The sequence below is a fragment of the Kogia breviceps genome, chromosome 17 (assembly GCF_026419965.1).
Source record: "Kogia breviceps isolate mKogBre1 chromosome 17, mKogBre1 haplotype 1, whole genome shotgun sequence".
NCBI lineage: Eukaryota > Metazoa > Chordata > Mammalia > Artiodactyla > Physeteridae > Kogia > Kogia breviceps.
Genome location: NC_081326.1, coordinates 23378116 through 23396600, shown reverse-complemented (window position 1 = coordinate 23396600; position 18485 = coordinate 23378116). Strand labels below are relative to the sequence as shown.

At 34.2% G+C, this 18485-nt stretch overlaps 1 protein-coding gene across 8 annotated transcripts in view; it reads left to right on the top strand.

Moving 5' to 3' along the window:
• The window catches only part of SNX16 (sorting nexin 16), a 34598-nt gene extending 17963 nt beyond the window's left edge, over nt 1-16635 (top strand). For 6 of the 8 annotated variants that reach the window (XM_059042703.2, XM_067017997.1, XM_067017996.1 and 3 more), the window contains 4 exons: nt 7945-8014; nt 11941-12077; nt 12601-12720; nt 13587-15888. In XM_059042703.2, coding sequence (XP_058898686.1) covers nt 7945-8014; nt 11941-12077; nt 12601-12720; nt 13587-13683 — 424 coding nt within the window. In that variant the 3' untranslated portion in view covers nt 13684-15888. Of the gene's footprint in view, nt 1-7944; nt 8015-11940; nt 12078-12600; nt 12721-13586 lie in introns of all 8 variants that reach the window. The other 2 variants (XM_067017994.1, XM_059042704.2) reach the window with 2 other exon arrangements.
• Nucleotides 16636-18485: the final 1850 nt, after the last annotated feature.

Here is an 18485-nt window from a genome sequence, read left to right as displayed (position 1 = left end):
CAGTGACAGTTTTACTTCTTCTTTTCCAATTTGCCTTTACATCTTCTTAATGTGTGCTAAGCTTAATGACTGCTTAAGATCTCTGCCCACCCCCCCTCACTTTCCTCTAATAAAGGAACTATAAGCCAGACCCCTTCTCTCATCTCCATATTCCCATCTGCAGTTGCCTCCTTAACATCTCCTTCAGACAAACCTCAAACCTAGGAAAAACTTCAATGCTTGCTTTCTGACTTTTACCCCAATATTCAGCATCATCCTCTACCTAAAACCCACAAGTCATCTGGACACATCCCTGCCTTTATACTTTAAACACTACTCGAATCTGTCTACTTTTCTCCATTCCTGCCATCGCCACCTAGTCTAGCAGTTTTCTCTCACTTTAATTACTCCTTTCCCATCACTCATCTTCCTCATCCACTCTTATTTCTATAGCCCATTGAAGCCACAGTGATCTTTTGTAATGCAGGGAGCTTTCTGGTCCCTGACCACTTGCCTGTCTTTCCAACTTCATGTTTTGTTATTCCTCCCTGCCCCCATTCTCTGGTCAGCCATATTGGTCTTGTAATTTTTCAAAGTTGCCTGCTCCTTTGTCCCTTAGGACCTTGCAGTATGTTATTCCCTAGAAAGGCAACATTTCACACTACTACCCTTGCTCCCCCAGCCCTGGCCTAGATAACTCCTTCATGTTTCAACACAGACTTTTAGGTAACTGGCTCTCTGGACCAACCCCTCACCTACCACCACCACCAAAAACTAGGTCAGGTCTTTCTCATAGTATCTTCTCTACTGGTTCTGAAAGTCAACTCCTAATGCCCTAAGACACCCATTACATGTAATGACTTAACTTCTCATTACATACTTCTAGGATTCTACTAGCTATGTACCGGTCTTGAGAGAATGAGAAAATAGTCACTCACATCATTGTCAGCAGGGTTTAATCCTGTCGTGGAATCCCAGCTGAGAAAGGCTGCTTGGTACTTTACTTTCACAACATCTCAGTTTGTAACTATTTCTGTGATTATTTGATTGTGTTCTCCTACCAGGCTGTAAGGTGCATACATAGTAGTAGGTCATGTGGCTGGTTTACCCACCATTCAGTGTGCAGTGCTTAGCACAATGCAACACAGAGTCCATGCTCGATAAGTACTTGTTGAATGAATGGTAGAACTGTTGATATTTGCTGTTGTACTATTTATAAGAAAAAGAGACTGAAACAAATATGACAAAACTTAGCAACTGTGTGTTCCAGCCTAGGTGGTGGGAAGATGGATGCTCCCTACTTTTCTATAATTTTTTACATCTCTCCAAAGAAAAAAGAAAAAAAAAAGGTTAGTGTTAATTCAGATACACAAAGCAGGAATAGAAACCAACAAAGTCTAAAATCATAGAGAAAGCCTTTGAAGAAAATATATTTTATACCATACCATAAAAGAAGACTTTTACAGCTACGAAGTCAAAACATCATATCCCCTTTCTCTTATTCCTTATTCAGTAAACCTTTATGTCTGTGTATTGCAAATATGGTAAATTAAAATCAAATGTATCTATAAATGACTATACTCTTTCTATTTAATAAAATATTAAATAGTATGCACCACGTTGATGAACTCATCTTGTGATTTCTTGATTTCTTTAAACATTAAAAGTGTATCTTAGTTGAGATGTATCTTTTTTAAAAAATTATTGTTAATAGATCTGTATCTATATGGTAAACATTCAAGATCCTCTTTCTAAAACTGCAGTCCTTAGAACAGTGATAATTATCATGTTCAACTTATAGATAGGTGTTTCATGGACAGAAAGATTTCTTGGTCAAATAAGTTGGGGAAATGTTTCATTTGGCATTCCTAGAATATTAAAGGTTCTAAAAAGTGTTGCATGAAAACCTCTATTGTGCCTCACATTTACTTGCTTACTTATTTTTGTCATATATCTCAGACATTTAAGGAATACAAGTAAGATAACTTAAATAGAACTCTAAATAATGTTTGTATACCTTGTTTGTTCTAGGGTACTATATTTTTTGCTAGTGATGAGTAGCATTTTTTATTTCACAGTTTAAGCAGTTTCTTAATACATTACTGTTTAAAACAAGACTTGGCAGAGGGAAAAGTTATTCATCTGTATCCTAAGCACTTGCCCTTTGTCATACGAAGAAGAGTGAAAAGGAAGCTGAGGATATACTTACTGAACTTAATTCATTTGAAGAAATTAAGCTTCTGTTTGAACAAAATAATAGAGTTTATGAAGTCCTGCTTGACATGATACAGATTATAAAAGTAAAAGGAATTCAGAGAAGGGGAAGATCAGTCCTGTTTGCAGTGAATCAAGCAATACTGAAGTAGGGAGTGGGGTTTGAGAATCTTGAACAATAGTTTAAGATTATGGGTGGGAGGACAAATAATTAGAAAATATCCAGAAAGTCTGAGGTTGTCAAACAGCCATTTATGAATTCTTATAAGGGAGGAAAAGATAAAGACAAAATCCCAGTACTTCTTTATAAAAACATAAAACTACAGTTTTTATAATGTAATAAAGCTAAATATTTTGTATTCAGATACCCATAAACTCTTAACTTATTAAATTAGGTCTCAGAGACCTTATGCAAAATTGTTTAATGAGCTTAGTAGTGAAATAGTTTTAGGCAATTACTTAACTGATTTTTTTAAATGTATGCATTTATTTTTTATATATTTATTTATTTTATTTATTTACTTTTGGCTTCGTTGCTGCGTGCTGGCTTTCTCTAGCTGCGGTGAGCAGAGGCTACTCTTCATTGCGGTGCACGGGCTTCTCATTGCTGTGGCTTGTCTTGTTGTGGAGCACGGGCTCTAGGTGCCCCGACTTCAGTAGTTGTGGCTTGCAGGTCTAGAGCGCAGGCTTAGTAGTTGTGGTGCATGGGCTTAGTTGCTCCATGGCATGTGGGATCTTCCCGGACCAGGTCTCGAACCCATGTCCCCTGCATTGGCAGGCGGATTCTTAACCACTGCGCCACCAGGGAAGCCCTACTTAACTGATTTTAATTAGTGTTTCCAATTAGAAAATGAAGTAATTGGACTAAATGTTCTTTAAAAATCCGCTTTCAGCTCTGTTTCTCATATGCTATTCCTTTCATTGTGCTTCTTTATAAATCTTGAAGGCATACCATCAGAAAGAGCCAGATTCTAACATTCTTTTAACTCTTAAGACTTTTGGTCCTACATGGTGCTGTCCTAAGCTTACTCCCTCGTCCAAGTAGGCATATCTATTAAAAACTAAATTCCATCTCAAATTTGAGAGTTGTGCTGTATTATTTATCTACAACAGTGGATAGAAATTTGTTCTGATGCTCTTAATAGTTTCATTAATTTTTTAAGAGCAATTAGCATAGCTCTTACAAATAAATTCATTATTTTTTGAATACTTATTCTGTGCTATGCTGATTTATTCAGATTCTGTATAGCCCTGGAACTTGTCATCTACTTTTTGTTGAAGCAGACTGCTTGGTAAACAGAAAATACTAATAATACAGTGTAGTAAATCCTATGAAAGGGATCTCTTCAAGGTAGTGTAGTAATGCGTATAAGAGTACTGAACCGAGTAGAGTGTAGGGGAGGGAGATTTAGTCAGAGGAGATTCTATGAGGAGATAATAGATGAGCTTAGTCATGAATATGAAGTCTGAGTTAGCCAGCTGAAAGTGAGAAGGATGGGCCAGGATGATAGCAGCAAGCATGAAACAACATGATAGGCATGAGGATGTACTATTGCTGAAGTGTCAAATAAGAAAGGCAGTAAAAGCTTGAATGTACACAGGTGCTTTATGCCAGCACTAAGACCTTGGCTTTGTTCCCTCTTGTTAGAGGAGGCATAGAAGGATTTTAAGCTGGGTTTGACATAAAGCATTTGCTTTTGAAGTATTTTTGTATTAGAAGGAAAAAAACTGAACGTAGGGACACAAGTGGACTAAAAGTAACTAGGTGAGAGATAATCAAGATATAAACTAGGCCCACAGCCTTGCCTGCATATCCAGCACAGGAGGGTAAATGTGAGCCCTTCAGCTTCACACCCAGCAACCCATCTCCCTCACCGTGACCCTCACTGTCACCAGCCTTGATCCCTGAGTCCCTATCCTCGGGGTTGTATTTAATGTCAAATTTTTGTTATTTTCTTTTTACTAGTAGAGAATACTGAAGAGAAATAGTAACTGATAAAACATTTCTATCTGAAATCCCTCAATTAATATTTTCATGCAGTGACTTTTTGTGCTTAATTTGGGTTTGACAGAAGAAGTATCTAGTATTTTTAGTACTTTTTTTACTTAGTTCTTTATAGACCTTTTAATGGATTGTAGGCATTAGTTTTAGCTTTTTTTAAATATAAATTTTGAGATAAAGAGCTCATTTAGCTATTAAATTACTGGTCTTTTTAAAAATTGTGGAATGTAAACAAATACATACCCATGAAAGAAAAAAAAGAAGGTATATTATGAAATAAAAGGTGAAGATTCACTGGATGAAATAGTTTTTTAAGAAGTTTGAAAATTACAGTAAAACTCTTTTAAAGGAAACATTTTCAAGAGACTCAAAGGAAGAGTTAAAGCTATAGGGCAAATTTCCTCTGATAAAAACAATGCTGAAGGGTACCATCTCTGGTTTCCTTATATTCAGGCAAGTTAAGTCAACAACTGATCACAATATTAAAATAGAGATTTCCCAACCACACTAAGAAGTTACTCTATGTGATAAACAGAAAGATAGTCTTTCCATACCTTTCAATTCCAGATTGTTGGATTTTCTCTTAGATAGGTTTCTCTCCTAATTCTGATGTTTTTCTTACCTTCATTATCATGGTCAAATGGAAACAAAAGTATTAAAGATCAAATACAGAAGAGAGATTAGGGGGTTGTATTGAACCTATCAGTGAACAAATAAATAATAATTTTTTAACTGACTTCTATTTAATCCATAGAACATTTACTAATATAGACTCTTTGGTACTTATACTTTATTTGAATTTACTTGATTTGTTTATAAATTATACATTGATAATATATAAGAAATCACTGAGCAGAGCCATGGCACACATAGGCAGTCAAATATTTATCAAATCTAAATAAAGTTCTCTAGTCAGTGATTCTCAAGAAGGGGTAAAGGCTTTCTTTTCTAGCGGGGAGAAAAGGTACCTGAATTTTTGAGAAAGAAATTGTTTTCTCAAACACTACCATCTGCCAGACATTCTTGTGTGTCCCTTTCCTTGGATGGGAAAAGAGCTTAAGAGTATTAACTTTCTTCCTCCATCAACTGAGTCCTATCGAAACAGAAGAAATGTATTGAACCCCTGAAAAAAGTGTTTTGTAAATCACAGTTGTAGTGCTAGTTTTAAATTTCATTCTTATGCTACAGATTAAACAAAGTAGGGCATGGAATATAACCTTGGAACTGTAGTGAAAAAAAGTTAGAGAATCCATTGGATTTCATTTGAGTAGAACTCTAGTGAGCCATAAATCATAAAGATTTTTAGGGAAGGAGAATGAAATGGAATAACTACTCTAAAAAAAATTTCCTACAGCTAGGTACATTGTCAACATCACTGTGGATCTTGGGCTGAATTTCTGCTTTAAACCAAAGGTATAAAAAGAAATACATATATCCTTTTACCCCCTTTTTCTTTCCTAGCAGCAGCATTCCAATAATTAGAGTAATAGTGAACATAAAAATGTTACTAAAGAATGAGGAAATCTGAGTATAAACTGAGTATAATCTGAGTATAAACTCATAAGAAATAACGTCACACATTAAGTTGTCATACACTGAAAGTATTCAAAAGACTCTTCCATAAACTTCTTAGCACTTTCCTTTTCATCCTTAAAGGCTATTCTCTTAGCATTTCATCCAAACTTTTGACCTGTCAATCCCAAGATCAGTTTATTTCTTGTGCCTCATTCGGCCTAATAGTTGGTTTTCCGATATAAATAGTGGGTGGATAGAAACTATAATATCCAAACCAAAAGAACGTATGGTGGTCCTGTTCTTCTCTATACTATTAGACCAGCTGCAGTATTCTAGAGACTTTGATTGAAGAAAGATACAGAGAAATTGAATGTGGTCAGAAAGAAGTAATCAGCAAGGGGAAAGAATCCAAATGAACCAAAACATAAGAGAAAAGAGTTTAAAGGTAGAAAAAGGCACATATTTATACTCAGAAGACAGATTTAAGGTCTAGCTCTACCACTTGCACTAATGACCTTGGGTGGGTCATTTTACCTCTCTGAACTTTATTATCACTTGTAAAATGGAGGTATAATGCCTATCCTCACCTCACATGATTGTTGTGGAAATTGAATAAAGTAGGATATGTGAAAACCCTGTGTGTGTAATGTACTTTGAAAATGTTAGAAATGGTAACCATGTGAGGTGATACGTTAATTAGTTTGATTGTACTTCATATTTCATAATGTATGTATATGTCGAGTCAAGTTATATACCTTAAATATATATAATTTTTAATTGTCAATTATATTTCAGTAAAACTGGAAAAAAAGTGTTGGCTCCATGAATGCAGAAGACCATATAGGCTTTAAGTACTCAATTAATTTTGTTACATAAAAAAAGAAAAGGAAATGTTAGTGTGTTAGTATTGCTTGTTAGAGGTATAAGGTTAGAGTAAACATAACATTCTTGACATATTTTTAGGGTTATCATGTGAAAGAAGGCTTAGACTTACCTGGAAGGGCCCCAGAAAGCCAAACTAAGACTCATGAATAGAAGCTTCAGGGAGAGAAATCCAGCTCAGTGAAGAAATAATTTTCTAGTTTTCTGTATTATTCAAACTTAGGATGGTTTATTTTAAGAGATGGTATAGTCCCTATTTCTGGAGGTGTTTAGACATATTCTTGGCTGAACATATGATACTATAAGCAGCATACTATGGATAGTTCAGCTAGATCACATTTATGATCCCTTCCATCTCTATTATTTCATGATTATGAATACTCAAGTTTTATCTCAGTTTCCCTGAGTGTATTTTTTTATTATCTATATTATCAAGATTTTATAATCCAGAAACTTGCTCCTCTTTTTTCTGTTTTTGGGATCTTCTGGATTACTTTCTTAACACCACTCCTCTGTATTCATTTTTTCCTTTGGAAAGATTTTACTAAAAATCCCATTTATCTCTTTATCACCACCACCTTCATCATCATCTTTTAAGTCTCCATATTTTTATCTTAACATACATATAGAGCTGTCTCTCAATACAAGATTACTTTTTAGAAAGAGGAGTATTTTGTAACAAGGAAGTTCAGGTTTCTACCTTCTTAACCTGTTTCTGGTAATTGAAATGTATAAGTATAACGATATCATATTATTTCATTATTTTGAACTTTATGGTAATTCAGAAATGGGATGATCAGAATTCTTTCTCTTGAATTCTCTGGGGAAAATATTTAAGTAAATTAATATAATAAACATGATCGCAAGAAAAATCTTTAACTTGTTTCATAGTAAATACTTTAGTTACTTTAGAATCATCTCCTGAAGAAGAAACAAATGAAGTATAAATTAGAAATTATATTTCTTCATAAAAAGATAATGACTTTTTTAGACTAGTTCAAATTAATATTTCTTTGAAAATAATACTGTCTTTTCACCATTTACATTGGTTTCTTGTACCATTTCTGATTTATGTTTTATGTCGTGTAGTTTTTATGTAACATAAATTCACAATCTATGTTCATACGATCTTAGAAATAACCTAAAATCTTTGTATCTTCTATAGATTTTATATTTGTATTTTGTTACTTGTGTGAAATCACATACGCCATCTTGCTTATTTTCATTTATCAGCAGAACCAACTTGCTTAAAACACTATAGCTAGCTTCAGAGTAACTTTTGCTTTCTGCTATCTCGCTGTCTTTTGTAAACTTATTTGTACCCCAGCTAATTTTTTTTTTTCCTTTGAAAGCCTTGCAGTGAGAGAATTTCTTTGTCTGGATGATCCACCAGGTCCATTTGATAGCCTAGAAGAAAGCAGGGTAAGTGCTGTATTATATATCACATGAAAAGAGGAACAAATAATACCATACAATAACTACATTGTTTCTTGAACAGCAAACAGCAAAGTTATAATTTCGGACCATGGTAGTTTTGTACAGAAAGCTTTTAATGTTTGAGTCAAAGCTTTCTTTCATTGAAATACATGAACATAATTTAGTGAAAAATAAAAATTTGTACATGTCCTATAGTCTATGAAGCCCTAAAATTAAATTCTACGTTTATTCTCTTTATTTATACCGTTTCAGAAAAAAAATTACTTGGAAATTTATTTTACATTTAAAAGTAACATTTGCATGCTGAGTTTTCTTCCATCTAAGTATCAAAGTAAAGAACCTACACTTAAAATCAAATTAAAAAGCTAATCTTCAGAAGTAGAAGTTACTGTCTTGTTATCAATTCAGCTCAAGCTTAAGGCTACTCAAATTACGCTATTTGACGTGTTAAAGTAGCCTACTTCTTGAAGCAATTGGCTAGATTCACAAACAGATTTGGTAATAATAGATTAGCTAGGATTTATGCAAGTTTTTCTTCCAAATGTTTAATAGTGTTTAAATGGAACAGATTTAATTGGTAGATTTGTAATGTTTTCAGTTAAACTGAGTCAGTTCTTTGTGTTAGAGGAATGCCATAGCTTTTTTTTAAACAGCTTTATTGAAGTAAAATTTTCATCCATAAAGTTTGCTATTTGCTATTTCATTGTAAATGTACCATTTAATAACTTTTAGTAAATTTGTAGAGTTGTGTCTCCATTACCATAATCCAGTTTTAGAAAATTCCATCACCTCAAAAAAAATTCTACAAGCCATTTTGCAGCCATTCCACACTCCCAGCCCCAGACAACTACTGATCTGCTCTCAGTCTTTGCAAATGTGTCTTTTCTGGATATTTCATATAAATAGAATCATACTGTGTGTGTGTATATATATGTGCTTATAAGTGTATATGTGTGCCTATATATATATATAAAATCTCATGTATACAATATGCATAATATTGTATGTGCATAATATATACAATATGCAATAATAGTATACAGTATATATAATCTTTGCATCTAGTTTCGTTCACTTAACATAATGTTTTTGAGCATCATCCATGTTATAGTCTCTCTCAGTATTTCATTACTTTTATTACTGAATGGTTTTCTGTTGTGCACATATACCACATTTTGTTTATCCAGTCACCAGCTGAGGGATATTTGGATTGTTTCCAGTTTTGTGTTATTATGAATAATGCTGCTGTGAACAATTTCAGAGAAGGCTTTTTGTGGACATATGTTTTCATCTCTCTTGGGTTGATCCCTAAGAGTAGAATGTTTAGTTATATGGTAACTTATGTTTAACTTTTTTAGAGACTTACAAAGAATTTTCCCAAGTGGCTCTGCCATTTTACATTCCCACCTGTAGTGTATGAGAGTTCCAGTTTCTCCATGTCCTCACAAACTTTTGATATTATCTATCTGTTGGATTATGGCCATTCTTGTAGGTGTGAAATGGTATTTCATTATAGTTTTAATTTGTATATCTGTAATGATTTTTATGTTAATCGCTTTTTCGTGTGCTTTTTTGCCATTTGTATGTTTTCTTTGATGAATTGTCTGTTTGAGCCTTTGGCTTATTTTTTTAGTTGGGTTGTTTGTCTTATTGAGTTGTAAGAATTCATTATTTTGGATACAGGTCCTTTATCAAATATATAATTTGCAAATATTTTCTCATAGTCTGTATGTGTCTTTTTATCTTCTTAATGGTATCTTTTGAAATGCTAATGTTTTAATTATAATGAAGGTCATTTTATCACATCCATTATGGCTTATGCTTTTGATATTGTATCATAAGAACTCTTTGCCTAACACAGGGCCACCAGGATTTTCTCCTATTTTTTTTTCTTCATAGTTTTAACTCTTACATCCATACTGAGCTAATTTTGTATAAGGTGTGAAGTGAGAATCTTAAGTTTCTATAGATATTAAAATGTGTCAGTACCCTGTGCTGAATTGTATTGGCACCTTTATCAAAAGTTAAATGAACATGAAAGGAAGGGTTTGCTTCTGCACTCTTCTCTTTCACTGATCACATTACCTAGCCTTATGCCAATACTGCACAGTAGAAATGAGTATAGAGAGTAGATGAGTATAGCGAGATGTTGATGAGGCAGTGGGAGGAGGAGAAGGGGAAAGTGGAAAACACTGGGTTGCCTGGGGCATAGAAAGTAGCAAAATGCAGTGATCTAAGATGTTTGCCTGGTGGCTTTGATGATGAGGTGGTAGAGCAGATGTTCAGTTGGGAGTACATTTTGACTTACCATTGGTACATACAATTGAAGGGGACCAATAGGCATATGAATGATATCTATGTACTCAGGAAAGGTCAGGGCTGGAGATGAACAGAAAGAAAAATTGGAAGTCGATAGCAAGTAGTATAGGTTATAGTTGAAGTGATAACAGTAATTGCCCAAGGATGAAATATAGAGCAAAGAGAATATATAATCAAGGACAAAACTCTGATGAATGCCCACATGCAAAGAACAAGTAGAAATCTAAGAAGTAACTGTAAAATTAGGGAAACCAGGAAGTTTCACAGAGGTCAATAAAAGAGGATTCCTTTTTTTTTTTTTTTTTTTTTTTTACTTTTTAAGTCAGTAGTGACATGCTATGAAGTTGAGAAAAACAGTACTTTGGATTTGACAGTTAGAAGTCATTGTTAGCATTTGCCTGGGTATAGTTAGTAGAGAAAAGAGAGTAAAACTAATGATTTTAGCCATGAATGGGGAGGCTAAATTTGGATGATAAAAACTTTTTTCCTGGAAATCTTTTTTATTTTGAAAAGAACAAGATGAGTTAGTAGCTAGAGAGACTCCTATCAAGGGAGTGGTGGATATGACTTTGTTTTTATGTGGAGAGATATTTAGGGTTTGCTTAATCAACTTCAGTCAAGTTGATTAAATAAACCTAAGGGCCAAAAGAGAGGGAGATTGAAAATTTAAGAGAGAGTGTATGGGATAGGGCAGGCTTCCTAAGGAGATTGGGCCTAACTTGAAGAGGCACTTATTCTTGAGGACAAGAATGGAATGCAAATGTAGTTAGGATTCTGGGAGAGTAACTTTTTTTTTCTGGTAATAGGAATAAAGATCATCTGCTGGGCTTGGGCTCACCAGTAGTAACATATTGTAGGGGATTGCCAGGGGTGAAGGTTTAACGTAGTCACAAAGGAGACAGGGAATGATAGATAACTAGGAACAATTAAAAGAATTGATCAGCAACACTGAAAGCCTCATCAAGGTAAGTGACCCAGATTTTTTTCATGATATCGCTCTTCATGGCAGTATGATTTTGTTTTTTGTTTTAATCTATTTCAATAGTGTTTAGCTTCCTGGGTATAAAGGATAGAATGTCTTTGAGTGAATATAGTAAAAGGAGAAGCAAGGGAAAATAATATTGAAGGCACTGTGAAAGAAATCGTTATTATAGGATGTGTCTTCTGAGCTAATACAAATGGAATAAATAGCCAGTTTTCTTTTTTTATTTTTTTTTCTTTAAAGTATAATCATCTAGGACTGCGCAAAAACAGACTAAGGAAAATAGAAGCTAAAACAGTGGTTTTTAGTAATTTTTTTCCCAGTTATACACTAGAGCAATATCACATATTCATTTCAGGCACCCTAGCTTACTACTTAATAATTCTCAAGAAAAGGGACTTGTATTTATTTATAAGTTCCCCAGTAGGTACTAAGGTAGCAGAGACCTAAAAAGATGAGGGTGGGGAAGAAATCATCTGAGTTGTATACACATTATTTTGGTTACCTGTGTTCTTTGACTCTTCAGTTATGCCCTTGAGAAAGGTACTACATAAGTAATGTTATTCTCTTTCTGCATGTGTTTTTTATTTGCTGTTTGTTTGTTTTTAAGGCTTTCTGTGAAACTTTAGAAGAGACAAACTACCGTTTTCAAAAAGAACTACTTGAAAAACAAAAAGAGTTGGAATCACTGAAGAAACTGCTCTGTGAGAAGCAACTTCTTATAGACACTCTAGAAAACAGAATCAGGTGTGTCGTGATGCTTGCATTTTCAGTCTAATTCAGCTCAATACTCTGGGCTAAATGCCCGTTGTACGTTACAGTTTAGGAAATTTCTGACTCCAAAAGTCTTAGACTCATGGTGTACATCCTTGTAGATTGGGAAAATTGTCTGTTGTTTGATTATTTATTTAGAAGCCTGAAAATTTGAAGGATGGGAAATATCAGGAAAATAAAGCTCTAGCTGTTCACCAAGACAAACGTTATTTTAACCTATTTAAATAGTATCTTTGTTTCTAGACATTTATGCCAACTTCTCACATATGAAAGTTCTAGTTTGCCTTCTTGTCAGCATATATCGAATTGATTTTAAAATCATTTAAAATTAATCATAAGTACTGATTTCACTGTTGACACCCAGAGTCAACAGTTTATTAGGTATATGACTACACTTAGAACAGCGGAAGGCTACTAAAGCTACATGCATTCAGAACAATAAATATATACCTATTTTATTCATAGAAAATAACTTGTTGCTGTACTTTACCTTTAGGAACTTATGTTTGGAACCTGAAGAATCACTGCTCGTGTCAGGAACAGAAGGTGGACAGATCCTAAAGGTGGAGTCCTCTGCACTTGAGGTTGATCAGGATGTCTTAGATGAAGAATCTAGGTATGTAATGTTTGGTTTATTATAGCCTAATCATCTGAATAATTGGAGAGAAACAGTCATAATACTCTGGAGAGTATGTTTTTTTTTTTTTTTTTTTTTTTTTTTTTTTTTTTTTTTTTTTTTGTGGTACGCGGGCCTCTCACTGTTGTGGCCTCTCCCGTTGCGGAGCGCAGGCTCCAGACGCGCAGGCCCAGCGGCCATGGCTCACGGGCCCAGCCGCTCCGCGGCATGTGGGATCTTCCCGGACCGGGGCACGAACCCGTGTCCCCTGCATCGGCAGGCGGACTCTCAACCACTGCGCCACCAGGGAAGCCCTGGAGAGTATGTTTTTATGAACTCAGTGTTATTGTATCATGAATCTGATGAGCAAACAGAGGAAGACTATAGATATTCTAGGCTTTCCCTAAAAATGAATCTTTGTCATCCAGCCTATAAATTTCATTACTTATTTTGAAGATATGTCTGAATTAACTGGGCTGTGACTACCTAATAGGAATGATGAAAAGATGGTATATTTGAACACACATAGAATTTGTATTACATATAAATCCAAGGTCACCATTAATACATTAGTGATAGTGGTTAAGCTATAATTATGAGAAGAAATTTTCTGTTGGTTAAAGGTCATTACAAAGTAGATTTTTATTGAAAAGTGATAGTTCAGAGAGCTGAAAGAGTTAAAAATATATCTTCAAAGGTGTTATCTGGCAATGACAACTTTAAAATATTAAATTTCTGATTGAATATTTAAATGTTCTTTTTCATTAAATATTTAAATATTCTTTAACTTTAAAAGTTTTTAAGGTAATAGTGAAGTGAAATAGCATGCATCCAGTCTCTTCATTGTGTTTCTCTCTTTTTTGCAGAGCTGATAATAAGCAATGCTCAAGTTTTAGTGAACCTGAAAATTCCACATCAGACATAGAAGTAGCAGAAGTGGCATATAATGCAGAAGACGACTAATGCATCTCAAGTGGTTCCTTCCATTTTTACGTTCCTGCAAATTCAGAATAGAGTAGCAGATATTTAAAAAGAAAGAAAGAGACTGAAGCATTTACAGAAAACAGCAAGATTGCACATGTATAAAGTTTACATAAAGAAAAATTTAAGTTATTGGTATAGGAAATATATTCACTGTTGCTTTACTTTGTCTTATAGCCAAACTTTGTATTTATCACACTAAAAAAAATCTAGAGTTCTATCATCAAGGCCCACATCCTTAAATACTGTGCATAAATTATTTTGTTGTTTTGCCAGTATATTGCTCCAGACTAACGTGGGTGTGCACACTTTGTGTGTGTGTGAGTGTGTGTGTGTGTGTGTGTGTGTGTGTGTGTGTGTGTGTTTAACTCACCAGTTACATTAGTTAAGTGGACATAAATTGCATGTTGCTGTCTGTTGGTTATATACTTCCTTGTGTCTCAGACATGATATATTTTCATTAATGGTTTAAATAAGTGGTAAAGATGAATTGAGTTTTAAATGTTGACATGTTTATCACCTCTAAATAAAAGTTGCTTATTTGGAATGTTACTATTTAAAAGAAGAAAACTTTCTAGTACCAAAGGAAAACTCTTTGAAAGAGCTGTAATAACATAGCTAAAGTGATAAAATAGCCTTGATTTTAAAAACAAATTCACTAATATCAAAATACTATAATAAATGTTTTACCAATGTATTATATGTTATACTTGTATATTTTCCACATAATCTTTATCTTAAATCTCTACTTATAGAATCAGTGGGTTTGCCTTTGTCAGAACACTACCTCTTTTTGCTAATCAAGGCATACTCTTTTGAAAATATAGATTTTAAGCAAATAAGCAGTTATACAACAAAATAAAAGAGAAAAAGCCATATATCCTGCAAAGTTCCTATGTCAACTCCTGGCATTGCATTTTTATTTCTGTGTATGTGAATATGTTGCTATAATGTATTGATGCTGATTTTCTTCTTAATATATTTAGCCAAGTGATGCACTTTATGACAATTAAACTCTTTTGTGCCAAGTTTAATTGGTGAATTTCTTTAGTAAGTGGAGTTAGGAAAAAGAATTATGTAGTGCCTTTACTATTTCACTCTTTACGGAAGTCTCCTAGAGTCTGAGTCTGCGTTATGAAAAAAATGTTTATCTCAGCTTTGCATATAGTTGTTGAAAGTGCCTTGTTTCATTTTTATAGTATGAAGTTATTTATTTTATATTTCTATTGTTTTGCATATTGCTGTTAATAAGCACTGTAATCATGCTGGCATTTTGAAATCCCAGTTGGTATATTGAACTGCGTGTGCTTTCTAAAAACTGAAGGAAACTTATTGGGGAAAGAATAACAGTCTCCGTTTTTTTCTTTCACTAGCTAAAAGCTTATCAGTATCTTGATGTACATATTAAGATGTGGTTGTTTAAAATTCTACGGACGTAGATTAATAGATACAATGGCTGTTGTTCAACCTTTGATCTAAAAAGGAGACTGCTTTTTACCAAAGTACCAGAATTTTTTAAAGTCTTCATCAAAGTGGACAGGTATGCTCTATCTCAGTATTTTCCACAAACTGTATTAGAAATGTGTGTGCTGTCCAGGGAGACAGAAAGAGTATAATAAAATGGTCTAGTTGTTCATTTCAAAATATTATTCTAGGCTTTAAAAAGGTTTAAAAAGAACAGTCATTTAAATTAATATCATTTTTAGTCTAATAAAACAAGATGATAAATTCCAGATATTATAGTGCTACATACATGTCTGTTTTAAAGTGATCCATACACTTTCAAAATCTGGCCTTTCAGAAGATTGTATTTAAAACTTTGAATGGGTGAAGAAAAACTCTTGTTAATTAGGAAAACCACTGTTGTTTATATTTAGAATTTACTTTTATAATGCATCTTATTCCCAGTATTATACTCATTTAATAAATTATTTTTCAGTACAACAGTAGCTGTGTTGTTCAGATCTTGAATACTATTTTTCTCCTCCAGTTTCTATGTTCTTCTTCCTATCCCTTACGATTATTGTAAATTTAATTACAGTTAACTGCTGCATTTCACAGATGTGGAATGAGTCTGTGATTTTCTTTTTAAGTTTACACTTTATGTTACTGATCATTTTAAGTCTTTGTAAATTGGTGAAGTGCACTTCAAATGTAACCAGTTGATTAAAAATTTGAACATAACTGAAACAGAATTTTGTAGATAATCTTTTAACTTAACCTTTTGAAAATTAAGTCCATGTATAAGAAGTACAACCATAAAATTCAGCATTTTCGAATGTGTTCTATCTACTAAGATTAGCCATTTAAAGCACATTTATTTAGAAAACCATGGTCCTCAGATAAATCATGTAGTCTGCTTCACCTGTCTGTGAGATTAGAAGGGAACAGTGGCCTTAGGTCTAAGAATAATTAGTCTGGTTTTGAAATGGATTTGTATTACTTATAGGAATAGAGGACGTTTTAGATGTTGTTAAAACAAGTTTGTATTCCCAGCTAGAAAGAGAAAGGAATCTAAGTTTTATATTCTGGGAGAGTTTCAAAGAGCTACATATTTGATCCACATTTTGATTCTTCATAGCCTTACTCCATTGCAATTTGCTTCTACGCTGTTGGCTTCTACTAGCAAAAACAATCATCAAAACTTGTATTTTCAATACATGTGTTTTTAAAGCTGATTCATTCTCCATCACATTGTGTACTGTTTATGAGAACTCATGGGAGAAAATTCTCGTAGGTATCAGTTCCAGTAAAACCTGTGCATCTCCTAAACAATTGATTTGTTTTTATCTTAAAGACTGTATTACTGTCATTCTCTTTTTTGTTTTGTTTTCTGGCGAGCTCTAAGCCAAACTGTGGTTCACCTGTAGCTACTGTATAGAACCTTATGAGTTATCCTTTTGTATAGTAAAGATGACTTTATTTTTCCCTCTTATTTTCTCTTAACTCCAATTTTCTTCCCTATTTAAGTTCTTCAATTAGAACAGATGTACTTTTGTTCTGGTAAAGTCTCAGATTTTAATGATATTTTAGACTACATTAGGTAAGAACTTGTCATAGCCTGTACTAAAACAATTACTGCATCATTAAGTGATTCCAGTAATTATACAGATTATTTTAAAAGATGCCTTTAAGTAAAATCAGTGAACATGAATGCAAATTTAGAAATGCTGGCTGGTGGTAAGCTATTGGCAGGTTCTTGGCCAGAACACAATAAACTCAAATTATGGCTTTAACCATTGCCTTCAAATTAGAGCAAACCCTACTTGCCACTTTCTTATATTTATCATTGATGGAAAAGTAGAACAGTGTTAATGTCTCCACACAAAGCAAACAACAACAACAACAAAACACAGCCAATGTATACTTATAGATGAAAGGTAGTGTCTTAGATACAAGGAAGACTACTAGGTACAGACTTCAAATACCCTAGTGTAATGTTTGCAGCCCAGCTAATTGTAATCAAAGAGGTATTAGTGTTAGTCAGATGGTGGCTAAAGTCCTTTGCTACAGTATGAAATATAAAGCCCACCTTGTGGTGATTAATCTCATGACAGGAGGACTCTTCTAGAATGAGCTGATCTGCCAGTCCAGTCTTCCAGTTCCCTCTATAGCACACACCATTCATGAACTAACCTGACAGATGCTTGCATTCCTCATCTCCTTTGCCACCTTCAAAATAAGAATTGGAGAAACTTAATACTTGTTTTCTCAGCTCCCCTTGCAGCTAGGTTTGAGCCTGTGACACATTATGGCCAGTAACACAAGTGGAAGTCTGCTGGTAGCTTCTGGGAAATCTCTTGCTTTTTCTGTAAGAAGGTAAACATGCTACTGACCCATCCTCTCCCCCCTTCCTCTTGTTTTGACCTCAGATGGTATCCAGAGGTACTATGAAAGCCGTCTTGCAAACATGAGGTGTGACAAGCATGGGGGAAGAGTAAGAGAATCACAGAGACTAGCCACTTGTTAAACCACTCTAAATTATAGTTTTTTGTTAATTGTACCAAGATAAAAGCTATCTTAAATTTGGATTGTGGATTGTACGCTTCAAGAGAAAATAAAAGGCCTTTCTTCCTGTGATGATGTCGTATATTAGCAAAGAAAAAAAAGAGAAAATAAAATTTTTGAAAACTAAAGGGGAGAGAAGCATCTATTAGACATATCCAAGGTCACTTTACATTTGAGGCTCCTTTTGACAAATTAAATATGAAAAAGAAAATCTAGTATTCTACATATAGGTATTAGTCTGGTCGGGCTACTATAATACCACAAACTAGATGGCTTAGACAATAAATTTCCTCTCTCACAGTTCTGGAGGCTGGGTGCCAAGATCAAGGTGCCAGCAGGGTTGGTATCTGCTTAAGACTCTCCCTGGTTGCAGACAGCTTCTCTGTGTGCTCACGTGGCCCTTCCTTAGTGCACGGAAGTGTGGAGAGCAAGCTCTCTGGTATCTCTCGTAAGGACAGTAGTCCCATTGGATCAGGGCCCCACCCTTGTGACCTCATTTAACCTTAATTACTCTCTTAGAGGCTCTATTTCCATATACAGCCACACTCAGGAGTTAGGGCTTCAACGTAGGAATTTGTGGAGGGACACGAACATTCAGTCCATAACAGTATGGAATGAATATGACGTCATTAAATGCGTGCAAAGATTTTTCTCAGTTCAAAAGATAAAAGTAGACAGCCTTAAAAAAATATAGCATATTCTTTCATTTGTTCATTCAACAAACACTGAGTATCTACTGTGTGTCGTCTCTGGGTTATGAAAATTATTGAGAGGCA